Source organism: Papio anubis, chromosome 3 (genome assembly GCF_008728515.1).
Source record: "Papio anubis isolate 15944 chromosome 3, Panubis1.0, whole genome shotgun sequence".
In the NCBI taxonomy this organism is placed as follows: domain Eukaryota; kingdom Metazoa; phylum Chordata; class Mammalia; order Primates; family Cercopithecidae; genus Papio; species Papio anubis.
In genome coordinates this window covers 7,055,039-7,074,081 of record NC_044978.1, presented here as the reverse complement: position 1 = coordinate 7,074,081, position 19,043 = coordinate 7,055,039, and the positions used below count along the sequence as shown (strand labels likewise).

At 39.8% G+C, this 19,043-nt stretch overlaps 1 protein-coding gene across 10 annotated transcripts in view; it reads left to right on the top strand.

The window, feature by feature from the left end:
- TENM3 (teneurin transmembrane protein 3) overlaps positions 1-19,043 on the top strand; it is a 1,346,134-nt gene that overhangs the window by 1,253,099 nt on the left and 73,992 nt on the right. For 6 of the 10 annotated variants that reach the window (XM_009207910.4, XM_009207907.4, XM_009207902.4 and 3 more), the window contains 3 exons: positions 7,696-7,722; positions 9,297-9,317; positions 10,224-10,370. In XM_009207910.4, the coding sequence (XP_009206174.2) occupies positions 7,696-7,722; positions 9,297-9,317; positions 10,224-10,370 (195 nt within the window). The remainder of the gene's footprint in view (positions 1-7,695; positions 7,723-9,296; positions 9,318-10,223; positions 10,371-19,043) is intronic. The other 4 variants (XM_017959335.3, XM_017959334.3, XM_009207906.4 and 1 more) reach the window with 3 other exon arrangements.

Sequence of the window (19,043 nt, the reverse complement as noted above, 5' to 3'; positions counted from 1 at the left end):
TTGATATTGCCCAAATCTGTAGATCATTGTTATGGCTTCCTGTGATTGGATTTGTTAACACTATCCAGACACCACTCTAATCATTGTTATAACCAACTTCATTTTTCCAAAACCTTAAATAGCCAAATATTCACCTAGTATAGTTGTATTATAGTTTTTTTAATTAATGTTAAGAGCTGTCTCTGACTACTTTCATTACCAAATCAGAATACTAAAATATACCTGATTTTTTTAATCTAGGAAATCCTAAAATGTGTTTTTTGCTTGTGTCATTCAATAAACTCACACAAGGAATAAAAAATAAAGGAGATGCGTTACTAACATGTGTATGTTTGTGGTTCAGTGAATGAAATCATCCCACATGCAAAGGCTACCACAAAACTGACACATCACACAGCACACAAGGCATCTCTTTGCATAGGCTGTGCACATCCCAACATCAGTGAGCCAGCCGTCTGGACTTTGAGTGTTCCACTGTTACTTCCATTATGTGTATGTAGTCCATAGTCAGGCATGAAATCTCAATTGAAGGAAAATACCAAATTCTGTTCTACCAGTCATCTCTACAAAGCTCTGCAGCTTATAAAGGCACTCTTTCAGCAGTGCTGACTTTATAAAATGTGATTTATCTCAAAGTACCTTTTCCATAGAATCTGGATTTTTCTGGGCTGACTTAAATCAGGAAAAAATATTACTTCACTCGTTTGGAATGCCTTGGTATAAATACTGCTCCAAATTGAAGTGTGGTATTCTGCTTGGGTAGGTGCATGTAAGAGGCAGTGTATTTATTCAGATAATTTTTACACCAAGTTTCCAAACTGTAAAAAGAATAAAAAGAATAAAATATGCAAACTTTCAAAAACAATTTATGTGAAGCAAATTTTTGAAAAAGTATTACCAATTGTAGGGGAGCAAATCCCTTTAAATCACGTGTGCACACACACACACACAAACACACATACAAAAAAATACTTTTATTTTTTGCTGACACCACCTCACTTCCTAGTTGGTAAAATGCAAATTAATTGACTTTCCTAAATAGGAAATAATTTTTTTTGAGCTTGCCCATAATCTGATAATTCTGTGGCAAAAGAGAACATATTTTAAGGAGTCTTGAGTAAACTCTTAAGAATATGACATTGTTTTATGGTGTTTAAACTTATATCACTGTCATAATCCTTTATGATATGGTAATCAGTAATAAAACAGTGCAATGAACACCAATTAAGGAACATCAAATCAATGGGTATGCAGCTTGCATGCTGATTTAAACAGTTGCTGGTTGGAATAAGTGGATTTAATATGTACTTATTTGCAGACTGTAGCTTTTCTGTCATCCTGCAGGAATTGGTACTTGACTAATCTAAGAATGATACCTACTTACAACTTTAATGAGATACTGATGTGAGTCATTTTTTAAGTCCGTGTTCAGAAGTATTATGAAATGCTCAATGCTAACTAAAAATCTGCCCTCTACTCCAAGGACTTCACAGTAATTGTCATAGTGAAGAATATGTCTATATTTTATGATGTACGCATCTGATGTCTACACTGTACCGAGGATTCAAGCCAGTAGCCCGGTGAAAATATTATACGGTACTGTTTAATATGCTCCCCCCAAGCCCATTGTTGACAGCAGAAACAATGTGAGTAGTTCATAGCCATACATATCAACAACTGCTTATACACAGTGAAACAGATTTGATCTTCCTTTGTGAGCTACCTGATGTCTATATAACCAACTTGGTTTGCCTTTGTTACTTCTCTGTGTTTACGAGAGTCAGCCTGATGGTAAAAGGAAGCAAACTTGGAATTAATCTTATTCCATGTCTCAGCCAGACAGGCACATATACTCCTTAGACCTCATTTTTAAATGAGCAGCCTTCTTGGGAACTAGTACTCAGCAGATATTTCTCGTCCAACATTTGTACATCCACTCAACTGCTTCTGTTCTTTGGGGCTTTTTGGTTTCTGTTTTTTTCAAACTTACTTGTTTTTATTTTTCCTGGTTTTATCCCTAGTTCTACTCTCTTACCCACTGGTTTTCCAAACTTTGGATTTTTTAGAACAGATGACAGCATTAAAGCTTTCTTTAGTTTATATAAGGTGCTCTCATTTATGAAGCTGTGTAATTATATAAGTATTTTAAATTCATTCGGGTTTTTATCTCATTTCCTTTAACTGTCAGTGTTGGAACTAATGATTTCCATGTTGTTTAGTCTGATTTTTTTATTCCAGTAAATTCCTTGACCAATCTATAAACAGATGATGCTTCCAGTCCACCTTACACAGGTACACAGTTCTGGTTCTTCTGAGTTGTAACTATAACATTTATTTAGAATATGGATTTTGGTGTCAGACTACCTGGTTGGAACTTTCTCTTTGCCACTGCTAGCATTTTGATCTTAGGAAAGTTATCTAATTTCTTGTGTCTCAGTTGCCTCATTTGTGAAATAGGGGAAGATAATAATGTACCTGTTACCCCACAGGGTGGTGAAAATTAAACGTGTTAATTCACATTAAATGCTTAGCAATTTTCAGCACATAATAAATGGTAGTTATTGTGAATACTACTGTCCATAGTTAGAATACATGGGAGGGGAGAGGAACAGATGGGTGAAGGAGAGGGGGAGGATGGTATAAATGAGGTTTTGCCCACTTTTGCTTCTTTCTCAAAAAATGGTCTCTATATTACTTATAGAATTTCTTCAAAAGCTGTAAACACATAGAGGATATACTAAGGCCACCAAAAGTACATTTGATCATTTTATATAACAGATGTTAAGACGCTGCTTTGACCAGGCACACTGACTCATGCCTGTAATCCTAGCAGGTTGGGAGGCCGAGGCAGTCAGATCACTTTAGGTCAGGAGTTCAAGACCAGCCTCAGCAACATGGTGAAACCCCGTCTCTACAAAAAATAGAAAAATTAGCCGGGTGTGGTTGGGGTGCGCCTGTAGTCTCAGCTACTTGGGAGGCTGAGGTGGGGGGATCACCCAAGCCCGGGAAGGTGAGGCTACAGTGAGCCAAGCTGTGATTGTGCCCGTGCATTCCAGCCTGGGTAACCCTGTATCCAAAAACACAAAAAAAGAGCCTGCTGTGAGCCAGGCAGTGGGAATGCAGTGATTTACATGGCCTAGAATTTACATTTCTAATGAGGACAATTTACACATTAAGTCACCTATGCCTAGAAAGTTCATTAAAGTCTTGTATTTTCATGGCATCTGTTAGTAGAAGTGAATTCATCACAGCTAGTTCTTGATTGTTGTTTTCCTGTTACAGGTACTCTGATGTGCATACTCTTAGACTTTATCCAAGAGAGGTGTTGGGGAAGGGGGAGGAAAAAGGAAGAATAAGGTAACAGAAGAGATGGAGGGGTGCCCAGAATGTTGATAGATAAGCAGATGAGGCAACAGCCTGAAGACAGAATTCCAAAAAAGATGCCATTCCTTCCTGATCTATATGGGAGGAATGAAACATACAACAATACTATATGTGCGTAAGGCCCATCCTCAGAGGCCTGAGAGTCCAGGTCCATCACTAAGGGGTGCAGAAAAGAGCAAATTATCTTGTGTCCTAGTCTTTCCCGAAATACAAAGGGGAATTCTTAAAAGGAGGCACCTAGAGGGAGGATGTGTGAAAAGAATACAGCAGTAGTCATTTGCTTTATTGATACTGAAAATTTATGGACTAAATATATAATACAAATATTTTCGGTGCGCCACATTTTTCTTTCACATTCGAAACTTCCACGAGTCTTTGCCTACCTATAGCAGCAAGCAGACCGAGGACCCGCGGGTCATAGGCTTGAAACCTGAATGGTTGCTTCATTTGTTATGTTCCAGGGATGGCTGTGTATCCGAATGCATTTTGAAAGACAGTTAAGGCCAAGAATTAGCCTTGGCATTTAAAGTAATCTATAGATCTACCTTGTGCTTTCCTACAGAATCCATGTAGAAGACATGTAAAAGAAGGTGGAACTGCCTTGTGGCTTTGGAGAACGAAGTGTCTGGTTCTGAGCTCCTTTCATCAATTTTTTTCTACTGGGGAAAAAAAAACAAAAACAAAACCTTTCTTTTTTTCTAAATCTCCAAGAGACGGCATTGTGGCAGAGTGGTTTAGAGCGAGCTCTGGAACCAGTCAGCCTAGGTTACCAAGGCGTTACCTTGCCCAAGATAATCATTCCTTTCCTCTGTTCCCTCATCTATATTTACTGTCTCAACTGTTACTACATCACAGGGTTGTGGTGAAGAGGAAATGAGAGAATAATATAAGCACTTAGAACAGTATTTGGTACAAAGGAAGCCTTTATTATTACCTCCTTTGCCTACAGTGTAATTACCTATTACCTACAGTGAGCAAGGCTAGCGGCAAAGCGCTTCATGTGTGTCACCCTGGATCATTCTGAACCTGGTCAGAGCTAGGAGAGAGAGAGCTGGGCCAGAGCTAGAAATTTAGGAATCATTAATACATCAGCCAGGTGTTCATAATCTGTACATTACAGAGCCAGGGCTCATGGAAGAGCTGAAATCAAAGGCGGCATTTTGTGTTTGTGAGCATATGTGAATTTTTCTGGGAAGAGAACCCAAAACTTTCACCAGTTTACTCAAAGATCTGAGACCCAAAAAAGATTAAGACTTGCCATCTCACAGGAAATATGGTACTACTCATGCCGTGTGTCCCACGTGGGTCTTCTTCCAAGATAAATAATCGAAACTCCAGGGAAGGTATTTTATGACTGCAGCATTTTACTAGAAAGTAGTGGAGGTTTTTTTGATTTTTGTGGTTTTCTTTTATTTTGGGACAGAGTCTCACTTTGTCACCCAGGCTGGAGTGCAGCGGTACAATCTCACCTCACTGCAACCTCTGCCTAACGAGTTCAAGCAATTCTCCTGCCTCAGCCTCCCAAGTAGCTGGAACCACAGGCATGCACCACCACACCCTGCTAATTTTTGTGTTTTTAGTAGAGTTGGAGTTTCACCATGTTGACCAGACTGCTCTCGAACTCCTGACCTCAAGTGATCCTCCTGCCTCAGCCTCCCAAAGTGCAGAGATTACAAATGTGACCCACCTTATCCAGCTCCAGAAAATAGTTTTTTAATGGACCCCCTTTATACGTCTAGCACCCATTTTTATAAGAATTTTATTCTATAAATCAAGTTTCAACTTCTTAGTAGATCGAAGAATGACTTTTCTCTAGTGTCAGAACATACTCGTTTTCAAAGTAATTTTTTACAACCTCATATGCATTTCAGCAATTGTTAGGTACATTAATTTTTAAATATACTGTATTATTTTTATGATTATCATTTCTAATGGCTTCTTCCAACATGTCTGCATTTTTTTATTATTTCCTGTTGTGGTTTATGTAATGATGTTTATATTGTTGCAATTATTACTTTTAATAATTATTTGAACCTCATGTATTGACGTATCCTTTTAACTCCTTCATTATGTAGAACCAGGTTTTTGTGGTATTATCAGAAAGATTTTCTTCCATGTCAAAATAGTCCTTGTTGTTTTTCCCTCTTTGTCTCTTAGTTTTAAGCTCTCAGCCTCACAATTCTCTGTGATATAAAATGCAAATGAAAAATCTTGGTATCTTTCTCAGTACAGATATTTTTTCTTATGGTTGGCTTTTAGTTTTTTGCAAAACTTGTGTTAAGTGTTGCAAATATTTAAAGTATCATGTTACTTTTGACTGGCTGTATATTTCAAATGTATTCTCTACTTTGAGTTCTACCTCTGATGTTCTGGTGACCCAAAGACCTACCTTTACCTGTAAATCAGTCTACAGGTTTTGCATAATTGAGTCTCTTGGCAAAAATAATCTGATTGGCTGATTAGAAATAATTTTGTCCACCATTAAAACGGCTAATCCAGATCAGAATTAAGTTGTGTTCTTTATTTTGCTTGTGCAGGACTAATGTAAAAGCAAAGGTTTACTCTCTAACAGTGATCAGCGTTATTAATTTTTGTAAACTAAGAATTTCCATAGAAATAGTACCCTATGAGAATCAGAGACTCCAGAAGTTTTGATGGCACTTTCTTTATGTTCGAATCATCAATAGAGCTATTACAGAGCTCCACTAGTTTATATGGCATGTAAAGTATATAGCATATAGAAGGAATTATAAAGAAATTATATGACGGTTATGCAATAATACATTTTTATTTTAATGTTTAAAAGGTAAATTATTGCCGGGCGTGGTGGCTCACGCTTGTAATCCCAGCACTTTGGGAGGTCAAGGCAGGCAGATCATGAGGTCAGGAGCTCGAGACCATCCTGGCTAACACAGTGAAACCCCATCTCTACTAAAATACAAAAAATTAGCCAGGCATGGTGGCGGGCACCTGTAGTCCCAGCTACTCAGGAGGCTGAGGCAGGAGAATGGCGGGAACCCAGGAGGCGGAGCTTGCAGTGAGCCAAGATCGCGCCACTGCACTCCAGCCTGGGCGACAGAGCGAGACTCCATCTCAAAAAATAAATAAATAAATAAATAATTTTTTTAAAAGGTAAATTATTTTTATTATAATTTCAGAGTAGTACCTAACACCATATCTTCTTCACCGTAATTTTCCTTGCATCATATTATCAATGAGCTGTAAACATGCTCATTTTAAATGCAATTCAAACGCCTCTAATAGAATCCTGTGGCAAAGTGAAGAATCCTTTCATATACACAGTACAGATGTGTCAAAACCATATACAGTTCTGTTTACACACATGACAGAACCACCACACCTGAGTGGCCCAACTGAAAGTTACAGTTTCCATCATTCTGTTAGGAGTTCTGCTACCATTTGTATATGTCAGTAGTGAAAACCAATCAACATAAGCATCTTTGAAACGCAATTTAAGATCATTAAAGATGTATGAATTTTGACAAAGCGAGGAGATTGGAGGCTTATTAAGAATATATTAGGTCTCTACAATGAGGGAGGCATTTATGTCTCAGTTCAAGGGGAAAGGTATAGCCGAATTGTAGCCTCATGAAACAAGTGGACAGGGGCAGGTACAGGTACAGAAAAAGATACAGTCTTAGTCCTGACTGTTCCTACACACCTTTTGTGAGAAAAAAGAGCCTATTCCGGTAGGTTTCTGAAAATAAACAGGATCTTACAGTAGTCCCTGTTTCCTAATGGGCTATATATGTGATAAATCATTGTCTATCTGACTTGCAGTCAAGAGATACTGGGTAATCATTTTCTAAAGAACTTATATGTGCCTTTTGCAAATATAACGTCAATATATTACATTTGCTCAAGAGTCTCAATTTCTTTCTTCTTTTTGCTTATTTATTAACTTTTAAAGTTTCGTTATTTGTAGATCTCATAGTTGTAAATTTCCAAAGTTCTTTAAGAATAAAGAATTGATTCCATTTGTCCTGCTCAGCTATTATCAAGGAGAATGTTGAAAATGACGAGAGTAGAGTGCATTCCAAAGGATCTGTGAAAAGTGGTGTTAGTTCAGTTAGTTGAAAATGCTGAGTATTTCCTGGAATCATGACTGCATTTGCTAAAAACGTGAATAGACTGCATTTTTAGGAGATATGAAGTGCATCTCTGTCGTGTGATGTGAGTCTTATGTCAGCTGCAGCTACTCAATTTGCATGTAAATTCTGAAAATTTTCTTGTCCCATGTGACACTTCTGAAATGTCTGTCTGTTCTTTTTTCCTTTTTAATTTCCCAAGCTCACTATTTGGATAAGATAGTTAAAGGTACTGTATACTGCTCTTTGTTGACATATCTACATGTATATCTATATATAACCGTGTATCACTAGGTTTGACAATAGACTGTTTTCCATGCATATTTTTGTAAATTACAAATCAGACTTAAATTATGTAAAATGCTTTGGATTTAAAGTATTGAGACTTAAATGTCTGTGTCTCATTTTTATAATTTTGGGTTATGACAGATTTCATTCCTTTGTAAAAGCGTTTTCTCTAGAACCAGAAACTGAAGATAACGGTATATTTGCTGTTTTTTGGTTTTGGGGTTTTTTTTCTATCTTTCTTTCTTTCTTTCTTTCTTTTTGCTTTAAGATCTTCATTGTTGACAATTCAGCTTAATGAGCTTTAAATTCTAAACTAAAGAATCACAAATACTCTTATCACAGAATAAGAAATTGTCAATCTAAAGAAGATTCTGGTTAACTTGTTGAGAGAAATCTCATTTATTTCATACGGAAACTTCTTTGGTTTTTTCCTAAATGTTTCAAAATATATGTGATATCATAATTTATGTCTTGTTATTTTTTAAAAACTATAAATACTGTACATTCTATAAAAAAAGAACTGATAACCTTGTTCAGCAGAAAACAGCAGATTCTCACATCTTCAGTTACCGTAGAAATAGATGGAAAAAGTTTTTTCAGAAGAGGAAATTCCCCTTCCCTTTCTCCTCAGATTACCTACTTTCTATTCCTTGTTTGTGCTTTTCATTAGAATATGAAAATATTCATGGCAATATCCAGGCTTTCATATACCAAATCTTACGTGCAGTCAGTCAGCTGCCGCACCTCCTTGTCAGTGGGGCAATTCAACCTTGCGTTTTCATTAAAAAAAAAACAAAAAAACACATCCATCAAGAAGATTCACCTTTTATTTATTGAATAATCCATAAATACAGACGGTAATTGTCTGAACGAAAAGAAGCAGCAAAATTAATCTCTTCCTGACCTGATGGTATCCGTAAGTGTTATTTCATTGTACTCTTCCATGAGAGACAGCCAAAATAGTCTTCTTTCTGTGAACTCTGATCTTAAGAGACAGAATGTCTCTTTACGATATTTTCTTTTCACGTTCCACAGTGGAGGAGGGGACACCAATATATGAATAATTCTTCTAACACAGACCTAAAATAAACATCTTTAAAAACAGATTGTTCCCTTAAATTTTGTCACTGGAACAATAGTAGCATTCAAATGATAAGAAGCTGTAAAACAAACCCCAATTGCTGTAGCAAGTGTTTTTATTAATATGTTTTATACCAAATTATAAATAGCTCTGTCCACAGAGATCTGATGAATAGCCAGTTATTCTTCGAATGTTAGAGCATTTCTCTCCTCGCTTCTGTCAGTGTCATATCACACTCATAAACAAGGACACCAGAATCTACCCAAGTGTCATCCTCATAAACAGATCACGTTGGCTGCATGCCAGATATCATCAGTAGGAAGTGGCAAAAATTGTTTTTTTAAAATGTCATGTTAGACTGAAACAATTATAGATTTTGGATATATTAAATTATTTTAATTGTTTCCCAAATTTTCCCTCCTTGCCCATAAAAGCAGACAAGATAGGATATAAAGGTAACAGCATAAAAGCCTTAGGGAGATTGTCACAAAACATCACTCTTCGCTATCTGTCTTGAAGCACGTCACTACCGTGTTTTTGTTCAGTCTATCAATGTTTTATTGTGGTCCTTATGGTATTTCATTTTGTCCGTCCTAAGTAATCCAATATGCACAGCTATTACATTTAGTTGGAAATCCTGTCGGTCCTGTCCCATCCGTATGCAGCCTGAATCCTAATGTTTGTTAGAATAGATGCTAAGCTGCTTCACTATTTCCTGGGCTTTGCTTATTCTGTGACAAGGAATGTACTCTTGGCATAAAGTATAGTCATTAATACTGGCCTATACTTTGTGCAATTATTTAATGCACTGTAATTTCACATGAATATACGGCAACTCTGAGGCCAGATAAAATTAATGTTCTCTTTTTAACATCATTCATATCCTTATACCCACTTTCATGCTTTTGGAGTTTGAGGGAATTTTTTTAAGCAACAAGGTGTTTTAAGAAGGCATGTCCTGATAAATGACCAGTAATGTTTAAAACAGATTACAAATCTAGACAAGGGATTCTGAAATTATTTTGTTGAGATGCTTTTCCACACCACACAATATACCTTGTTGCTTTGCTAAAGGGAAAAAATGTAAGTTAATTTTGTCTGGCCTGCAACTATTTAGTGGATCGTTGCATATATTTCTGTCCTGCACAGGTAAGTGGTGTCTCAAGGGTCAGGCCAATCAAAGATGCCACTTGGATAAGAATTAGATTCCATAGATAATGTTGCTGTTTCTATCCATGTGCAATTACAGTATTTGTGCTGTTTATAAAGGCCTGTTCCCACTAAGTGTCCCTTATCTGTTTATTTTAGGTACAAAAACTCAATACTCAAATCACTGGTGTTTTCCTTCTTTGTCTCAACAGAGGGTTGTCCTGGTCTGTGCAACAGCAACGGAAGATGTACCCTGGACCAAAATGGCTGGCATTGTGTGTGCCAGCCTGGATGGAGAGGAGCGGGCTGTGATGTAGCCATGGAGACTCTCTGCACAGATAGCAAGGACAATGAAGGAGGTAAGAAATGCTGAGCGTGAACACAAGTCTGTGCCAGAGCACAGGTTCATAAGTGACAGTGAGTACATAGATATCTGTTGCCAAAAAAAAAAAACCGTGATCCCCATAGATTAGATTGATTGAAAAATGTATGAGTGCTGATAGAATGATTTTGCTGTCCATTTTTCCTGAAACAAATGCAAGATTATTATCATTCAGGGAAAAGGCAAGGTAACCAAGCTACTGCATAATGTCCATTGTTCTCTGTTCCTTTTCCTGGTCCCCAGGTGACTCTTCTCCTCAACCACAGTGTTTAGGGCTCTGTGAATTGGGAGCTCCAAAGCAGTGTTTTAATAACTAACATTCCAAAAGATGCAAAGAATGTTCCAGCCTCTTCTGTTGAAAGGCATGGATGGAAAAAAACAAAACAGTAACAGAGAACAGTCCCCTGGAAGCTGTACTCTAGTGACATTTTATCCTTAACTTGATACTTGGTTAGAAAGATGGTGAGATTCCACCTAGTTGAAGCCCTTGGTTAAGAATAATTCTTTTCCCCGCTGAGCTCAGCCTCCACGTACTCTACTTTAATTTCAGGGAATGGAGTGAGAGTTGGTGATTACCTCTCCAGTGATGGAATACTTGGCTCCGATAGCTGTTCTGTTTTGTTTTGTTTTGAGACAGAATCTCGCTCTGTCGCCCAGGCTGGAGTGCAGTGGCGCGATCTCGGCTCACTGCAAGCTCCGCCTCCCGGGTTCACACCGTTCTCCTGCCTCAGCCTCCCGAGTAGCTGGGACTACAGGCCAGGCCTACCGCACCTGGCTAATTTTTTGCATTTTTAGTAGAGACAGGGTTTCACCGTGGTCTCGATCTCCTGACCTCGTGATCCAGATGCCCACCTCGGCCTCCCGAAGTGCTAGGATTACAGGCGTGAGCCACCACGCCCAGCCTTGTTTTGTTTTCTGGATGGGGTTTCACTCCTGTTGCCCAGGCTGGACTGCAATGGCGCAATCTCGGCTCACCACAACCTTTGCCTCCTGGGTTCAAGTGATTCTCCTGCCTCAGCCTCGCAAATGGCTGGGATTACAGGCATGAGCCACCACGCCTGGCTAATTTTGTGTCTTTAATAGAGACAAGGTTTCTCCATGTTGGTCACGCTGGTCCCGAACTCCCAACCTCAGGTGATCCGCCCACTTCGGCCTCCAAAGTGCTGGGATTACAGGCGTGAGCCACCACGCCCGGCCAGCTGTTCAGTTTTGACATAGCTTTAGCACTGCATTTTTAGGAGGGCTGGAGTTCCTCTCTGGGCCTCTATGGACACTTGCCCTGTGGTTTAGATTGTGTTTCCCTACCACTCCACCAGCCCCAGCCATTCTCCCTGCTCTTTTTGAGACTGTACACACGTACGATAAAGCATTGGTGACAGTGTAGGTTTTGGAGCACACAGATCTTCACTGAACCATGTAGTAATTATGTGACCTCAGACAAAATGTGTAATCACTTTAACCTCAATGGTTGCGTCTATAAAGTAGCAATAAAAGAGTTTTTGAAAGGATTGAGAAAATGCATGTGAAGTATGTAGCATATTACCAGGCACAGAGCCTGCTCTGAGTAGCAGCTAGTATTATCCAGTTTTCCTTCTTTTGCTTTCAAAAGTGCTCATCTCGACTAAGTGAACTTCATAGAAGGTTGTCAGAGAAGCTTGAATAGCCTTTACCTTTCTATACCTATAGAGGGCCTCAACTACTATTCTGTAGGAAACAGAGCAACCAGAACCAACCCCTCAACCTCCCTTCCAACCCAAAACACACACACACACACACACACAGACACACACACACAGAGACACACACACACACACAAGCCAGCCTGGGCTGACAGTCATTCTCAAAGCAAATGTTATTTGTGCCTTATCCTTCTGACAAGGCGCTGCAATTCTCTCCTTTAGTTTCTAGCAGACTGTTCACTGTTTTCTCTTAACTTGGACTGTGAAGAAACTTGAGCCGCGAATTCTGAGCTAAAGCCTTTCCTCTCTGCTCCTGGTAGGTTTAGGTGGCCCCTAGCCTTCACAGCTTTTCCTGCTCAGGAATACCTTGTTGCCCCTGACTCCTCTTAACCGTGTGCTTTATAGACATGGCAGCATGAATCCTCTCAAAACCACAGTACAGATGGCACCTGTCTTCATTACTTTCCCCCAAAGAACCCCCTACTCCATGGCTGCTATTGCCTAGGGAGGAAGGAGAGCTTCTCTTTCTCCTTGATCTTACAGTTCAGATTTTGCTTCTAAGAGAAGATTGCACTGAGGAGGTTACAGAGTCTCTCAGAGGGAAGCGGGCTGCAGGACCAAGTCTGCAGAGACACTGCCGACTAATTTAGGGGCTAATCAACTCTTTAGTATTGTTATCAGCTAAAGAGGTTTTTCCTTTTCCTCAAACTTTATCAGCTGTGAATTGGCCTCATTCCCCTTTGTTTATTCTGATTAGCAGGAAACTATGCTATCTCTAGGCTCCCCTCTCGGAGGGGAAATCTGAGCTGACAGAAGGCCTCCTGCGGATTCTCTGCCTATCTCACATAATTTGTATTCCTGCCCCTAACCTAATTTTGCTGATCTTCTAAGAAGAAATCTCAGTGCCAGCCTTCTTATGCCCTGAGATTGTAACCTGGATGCTTTATAACCTAAGTCAGCGGGTTCTTTGAACTTAAGCATAAGCTACATGTATAAAGACAGTATTTTTCACACCAAACCCCAAATCAAAATACGAAAGATGACAATGAAGGATGTCAATTATATGGAGACAGTCTAACAGAGTGTTTAAGAACTATAAATCCAGTCCTTATTTAGACCCAGAGTGGATTTTATTAGACTGAAATTCTAGGATATATGGTGACTGACTGTAGTGTTATAGATCCATTGTCTAAGTTTAGTATCAAAATGGTGACTTATCCAGAGAGTAGCTAAGTAACTTGATTTAGCGTATTAAGTAACTCAGGAGGAGAGGGTGAAGAGTCCAGTGTGGCCCTAGTCAGAAATTGAACACTTCCAATAAATAGCTACTATAGTTTGAGCAATTTTGTATAACACAGTGTTTGTAAAAGAAGAACAAAGGAAGTTGCGTACCATTGCTGGAACTAAAGAAGAAGTATCAAAAAATTTTAGAAAAGACATCCATCATATAGGGAGATCTTGAAATATCTTCTTAAACCAAGCATCTTCCTTCCCTTGCAAAATTTATTTTACTTCACCCAGTCAGGTTTGCCCCATCACCACTGTTGAATGCTAAAGATTTTAAACACCTGAATCTCCCTAAATAGGTGTTCCTCCTTGCCTTTATGTATGTCTGTTCCCCTTTATCTGTAAAAAGCTGCTTTAGAAGGGAATTCTTGATGAGGAATAGGAAGAACGTAGATGGGGGCAACGTATCTTCAGCCACTTTTAACACCTGTGCTGCTTTCCAATAGGCCCTTGTTTCTTTTCAAACAAACAGCTGTCATGTATGCTGGGTAACTGTAGCTTTTCAGAGCTAAGGGCAATCTGTTCCCCATAATAAGAGCCCTGACAAAGATCTCCTCTCTCTCTGAAATCAACAAGGTATCCCCTTCATCTGCTTCTCAAATCCAGCTCCAAGTACTAAATAGGGGCTTTGGGAACAGATCATTTTGACAAAGGCAAGCAATGGATTACTAGATTTTTAAATCCCACCGTGGAAATCAGAAACAATTCTCGCTGGACCAGATAATTGTGGATAACCTCACCAGATGGGGCATGTAGACACTTTGGGAGCAACTAGTTGCTGTCCTATCCTAGTTGAGAAAGCTTTTAAAGCAAATGATCACCGGTACCTACACGTGGCTTGTAAATCTTTCTTCTTCAACTCCAACTTTACTTATAAAGACAACAGTCCCCTAAACTGAGCCATTGGTTGCTCATATCCCAAAACACTCTGATGATGAAGTTGCTGAGACCAGAGAATAGGAAGGTGAAGAGATGGGAGCTGCTCACTCCTGAAGGATGTGCAATCTGGAGTGGGGTTTAAGACAATTCACCACAGTCTTCAGTTCCTCAAGTACCTCTTTTCACCGGCCGTTCGCATTGAAGTCGGCCCTGTCTCACAGTGAACCCTACCACAGACTTCCACTCCCCTCAACAGGAAAACCTCTTTTTGAAGGTTCTACTCGACCACTCGACCATTCTTACCAGGAAAGACCGTGGTCGCACATGTGAGAAGTTGGACTCAAACATTATTACATGTAAAAAAAATGATTAGCTTATATCACTAAAAAATTCAGACACAGTTGTACCCAGGTGTTCAAATGATGACACCAGAAACTTAGGTATATTTGTCTGTTAACTCTGCTTTCTTCTACCTTAGAATCATTCTCAGGCCATCTCTTCCCCAAAAAGGCCACCACCAGCTCTGAGTCTACATTTCTCTTCCTAATAACTCCACCACAAAGAAGACACTTTTCTTCATGGTTATGTGTGGCCTGGGTCTGGGCCTGGGCCTGAGCCTGACTCTCCTTGGTCTGAATTAGGTCACCTGCCTAAAGGAAAACTGAAGTGCTGTCACCAGAAGAAAGGGGCTTGGATGCTGGGCAGGCAGGAAAACAGTCTACTCTAGGAATAAGAATAGCTCTCCATAGCATTCAGCGTTAGTACAGTCAGACCGTGTACTGCAGGAACTCGTTCACGTGCTGATGGACTGTCACTTTCAGAAGGAATCTTCTCTCTGTCTCCTCCTTCCTTGCCAAGGTATAGCCTTTTGACTTGACAAGAACACCAGTGCTGAACCTCTGATGTGCTTTTTGTGCCCAAGATTAGCAAGCAGCCATCTCATTCTCCCCATGTACTTTTAAAAGCATCATTGCTTTTATTTAGCCTGCTGCGAAGACTCACTCAGCAAGGGGTTGCCTGACTTTAAATAGCTCTCCAAATGATGGTCTCACTATGCAAGCACCAAAAGGCAATAGCTTGCCAGAGATAATTCTAGCTCTATGGAAACTTAAGATACTTTTTTAACAAGATGATTTCTCCACAATGCATTGTCCCTGGCAGTCGTTACCATGCTCCCATCTTCTCCAGAGGGAGATCTAGTCAGTTTCCTTTGCCACCTTGCATCCCTGTCTCGTCCTGCAGTGGCCAGCTCCCCTGTGGGTACCTGAAGCATGAGATTCAAGCCCTATCCTGGAGACTGGCTGGTTGAGGGCACAAGAATGACTTTAAAAGATTCATACTAAACTTTTTGCAAGAATGGTGGAATACCAAAGCATAACGCCTTCCGAGAAGAATACCAGTAAACAAACAGAGTTCTCTTTTTTTTCTTTTTTTCTTTTTTTCTTTTTTTGAGACAGAGTCTCACTCTGTCTCCCAGGCTGGAGTGCAGTGGCGCTATCTCGGCTCACTGCAACCCCCACCTCCCAGGTTCAAGTGATTCTCCTGCCTCAGCCTCCCGAGTAGCTGGGACTACAGGCGCCCACCACCACGCCCAGCTAATTTTTGTATTTTTGGTAGAGACAGTGTTTCACTATGTTGGCCAGGATGGTCTCGAACTGCTGACCTCATGATCCACCCCTGTCGACCTCCCGAAGTGCTGGGATTACAGGCGTGAGCCACTGCGCCAGGCCTAGAGTTATCTTTTATCCTTTAGAATTATTACTTTGTTGGGGTATATCAGGAAGATGTACCTAAAACAGGCTATTTGTTCCCCAAGTCTGTAGGGGCTGATGACAGTTGAGAAGAAAGTATAAGTCAACTGAGGTTATTCAAAAATAAGAAAGATAGAAATAAATAAGTAATTAGATAAATAAGCAAAAAAAGCAAAAATACAATTCAAACTGCAAGAAAGCTGGGTGCAGTGGCTCATACCTGTAATCCTACCACTTAGGGAGGCTGAGGCAGGTGGATTACTTGAGCCCAGGAGTTTGATATCAGCCTGGCCAACATAGCAAGACCCCATCTCTACAAAAAATATAAAAATCAGCCGGACGTGGTGGCACACGCCTGTAGTCCCAGCTACTCAGGAGGCTGAGGTGGGAGGATTACCTGAGCCAGGTGAGGTCAAGGCTTCAGTGAGCCATGATCGCGACACTGCACTCCAGCCTTGGTAAAAGAGTGAGGCCCCCTCTCTCACACACACACACACACAAACTGCAAGGACAAGTAGGAATGTGCTGTCAGTAGAAAAGGGGAGTGAAGGATTGAAAACAAATGGATGAAGTATTAATATAAACATGAGAATGAGTATAATAAACGGAGAGATCTATATTTGTAGATTGCTAAATGAAAATAAGGAAACATTTGAAAATAGAATTTTTAAAAATCTTGCAGGAAGATGGACTATTACGTTCTCTAAAAACAGATTTAAAAATAAAAAATAACGAAATGGCAGGAAACAGCACTGGAAAGGAAGCGGGGGAGAGGGAGTTTAAAAAAAAAAAGAAAAAATTACAAGAGATCACAAGTACTTCCCAAAATGAATCCAGATATTATCAGACATAGAGTGGTGCTCAGCGTCTTAGAGCGTTAAACACTGTATGATTCAGGTAGATGATGGTTTGGGGGAAAATTACTATTAGTTTGAAAGACTCTACTGGATCCTATCTAAAGGAAGGAGGAGATTCAGGTTACTCTGAACCCTTTGGCTATCCACAGAATTTTTAGAGGATAGTGAATCCCATTCTGGGGGAAAAAAATCCAGCTTATGCCCTATGAAGCAAAGGACTTCAGTAGCTTCCTGCTAGGACTCCAGGAACATAAGGTTTAACCACTGCATCTTTTTTTTTTTTTTTTTTTTGAGACGGAGTCTTGCTCTGTCGCCCAGGCTGGAGTGCAGTGGCCGGATCTCAGCTCACTGCAAGCTCTGCCTCCCGGGTTCACGCCATTCTCCTGCCTCAGCCTCCCGAGTAGCTGGGACTACAGGTGCCCGCCACCTCTCCCGGCTAGTTTTTTTTGTATTTTTTTAGTAGAGACGGGGTTTCACCATGTTAGCTAGGATGGTCTTGATCTTGTGACCTCGTGATCCGCCCGTCTCGGCCTCCCAAAGTGCTGGGATTACAGGCTTGAGCCACCGCGCCCGGCTAACCACTGCATCTTAATGGGTTTTAGAAGGAGAGGAAAATCAGAGCCACACGAGTTGTCACTAAAAGTCTCCCCTCTTTTTTATGAGACGGAGTCTCACTCTCGTTGCCCAGGCTGGAGTGCAGTAGCGCAGTCTCAGCTCAAGCAATTCTCCTGTAACTGGAATTACAGGCGCTCGCCACCAGGCCCATCTAATTTTTGTATTTTTAGTAGAGACGGGGTTTCACCACATTGGCCAAGCTGGCCTCAAACTCCTGACCTCAGGTGATCCACCCACCTAGGCCTGCCAGAGTGCTGGGATTACAGGCATGAGCCACCACGCCCGGCCTAAAAGTCTACCCTCTCTTTTACACCCATGGCCATCAGCTGCCACCTGATGCTTAAGAATGTAGACGTGGGCACTGCATGGCATCTCTTTAGAAACAGGCCTCCAGGCTCATCTCTCCAGGTTAAGAACCCCTGCATTAAGGCAAGGGGTATTATTAGTAGTCCTGGTACACAGGTAACTACACTCTCATTGTCAGAAGAGTTAGCCACCATCAGTAACTTGGTGGGCATCTTTCTGCTTTTTCCTCAGTGAATTCATATGCACATTTATGTTATTAAACTTAAATACTGTTCTAAATTTGATTCTTCCAAGGACAATATCTTAGAGATTTTCATGCCCATGCATATAGGCCCATCTCATTCTTTACAACAGAAACAGGGTGTACTAATTAATTTCACAACTGCTACACTGATAATAATTTAATTGTTTGTAATTTTTTTGCTCTTCGTGTAGAGACAAATCTGTGGCGAATTTGTGTGTGTGTGTGTGTGTGTGCGTATAAATCTTTGTGTAAATGTACAAATATTTCTTTAGGATGGATTTTTAGAGATGAACTTGCTGGTTCAAAAGGTATTTTAATTTTTAATTTTGATAGCTACTGCTCGATTGCTTTGCAAGTAGGTTTCACCACTGCACACTTCATCAATCTGAGGGTGTTTATAGTCTATATGTAATCATTGTAAGTAAACAAAAATGTTCAACAAAATGAAAAATATCAATTTTGTCTGATGAATGAAAATGACCCCATTTTTATCATTTTAATTTGCATTTTCCTAATTACTAGTTAGATTGATGATCTTTATATTTATTTCCCTTTTTTTTGCTAATTGCTTATTTATTTCCCTTCTTTTTTTTTTCTATTGAGCTGCTTGATACTTTCTTTTTAACTCTTAGGACTTCTTTATATATTCCACTTATTCTTTGTTAGGTGTGTTGCAGATATTTTATCCCAGGTTTTCACTTACCTTTTAACTTTGTAATTTATGGTGCATGCAGAAGTTTTCAGTTGATATGACATAAATTTGTCTGAGGTTTATCTTTTTAGTCATGACTTCTGGGTTACATGTCTTCCTAAATAGAGCCTTTCTGCGATTAGACATAGTATTATACATAGGATTTCATGTAATTTCTTCTAATACTTTTTATAATTCTGTGGATTGCTTAATATTCAATTAATCAAGAACATTTTTAAGTACCTATTGGAGTAAAAAAGAAATAGGAATTCAAAGATTAGCATAGTGTCTGAGGGTAGGGAAAGCATGATAGACAAAAAAACAGGGCATCTCTCTTATGC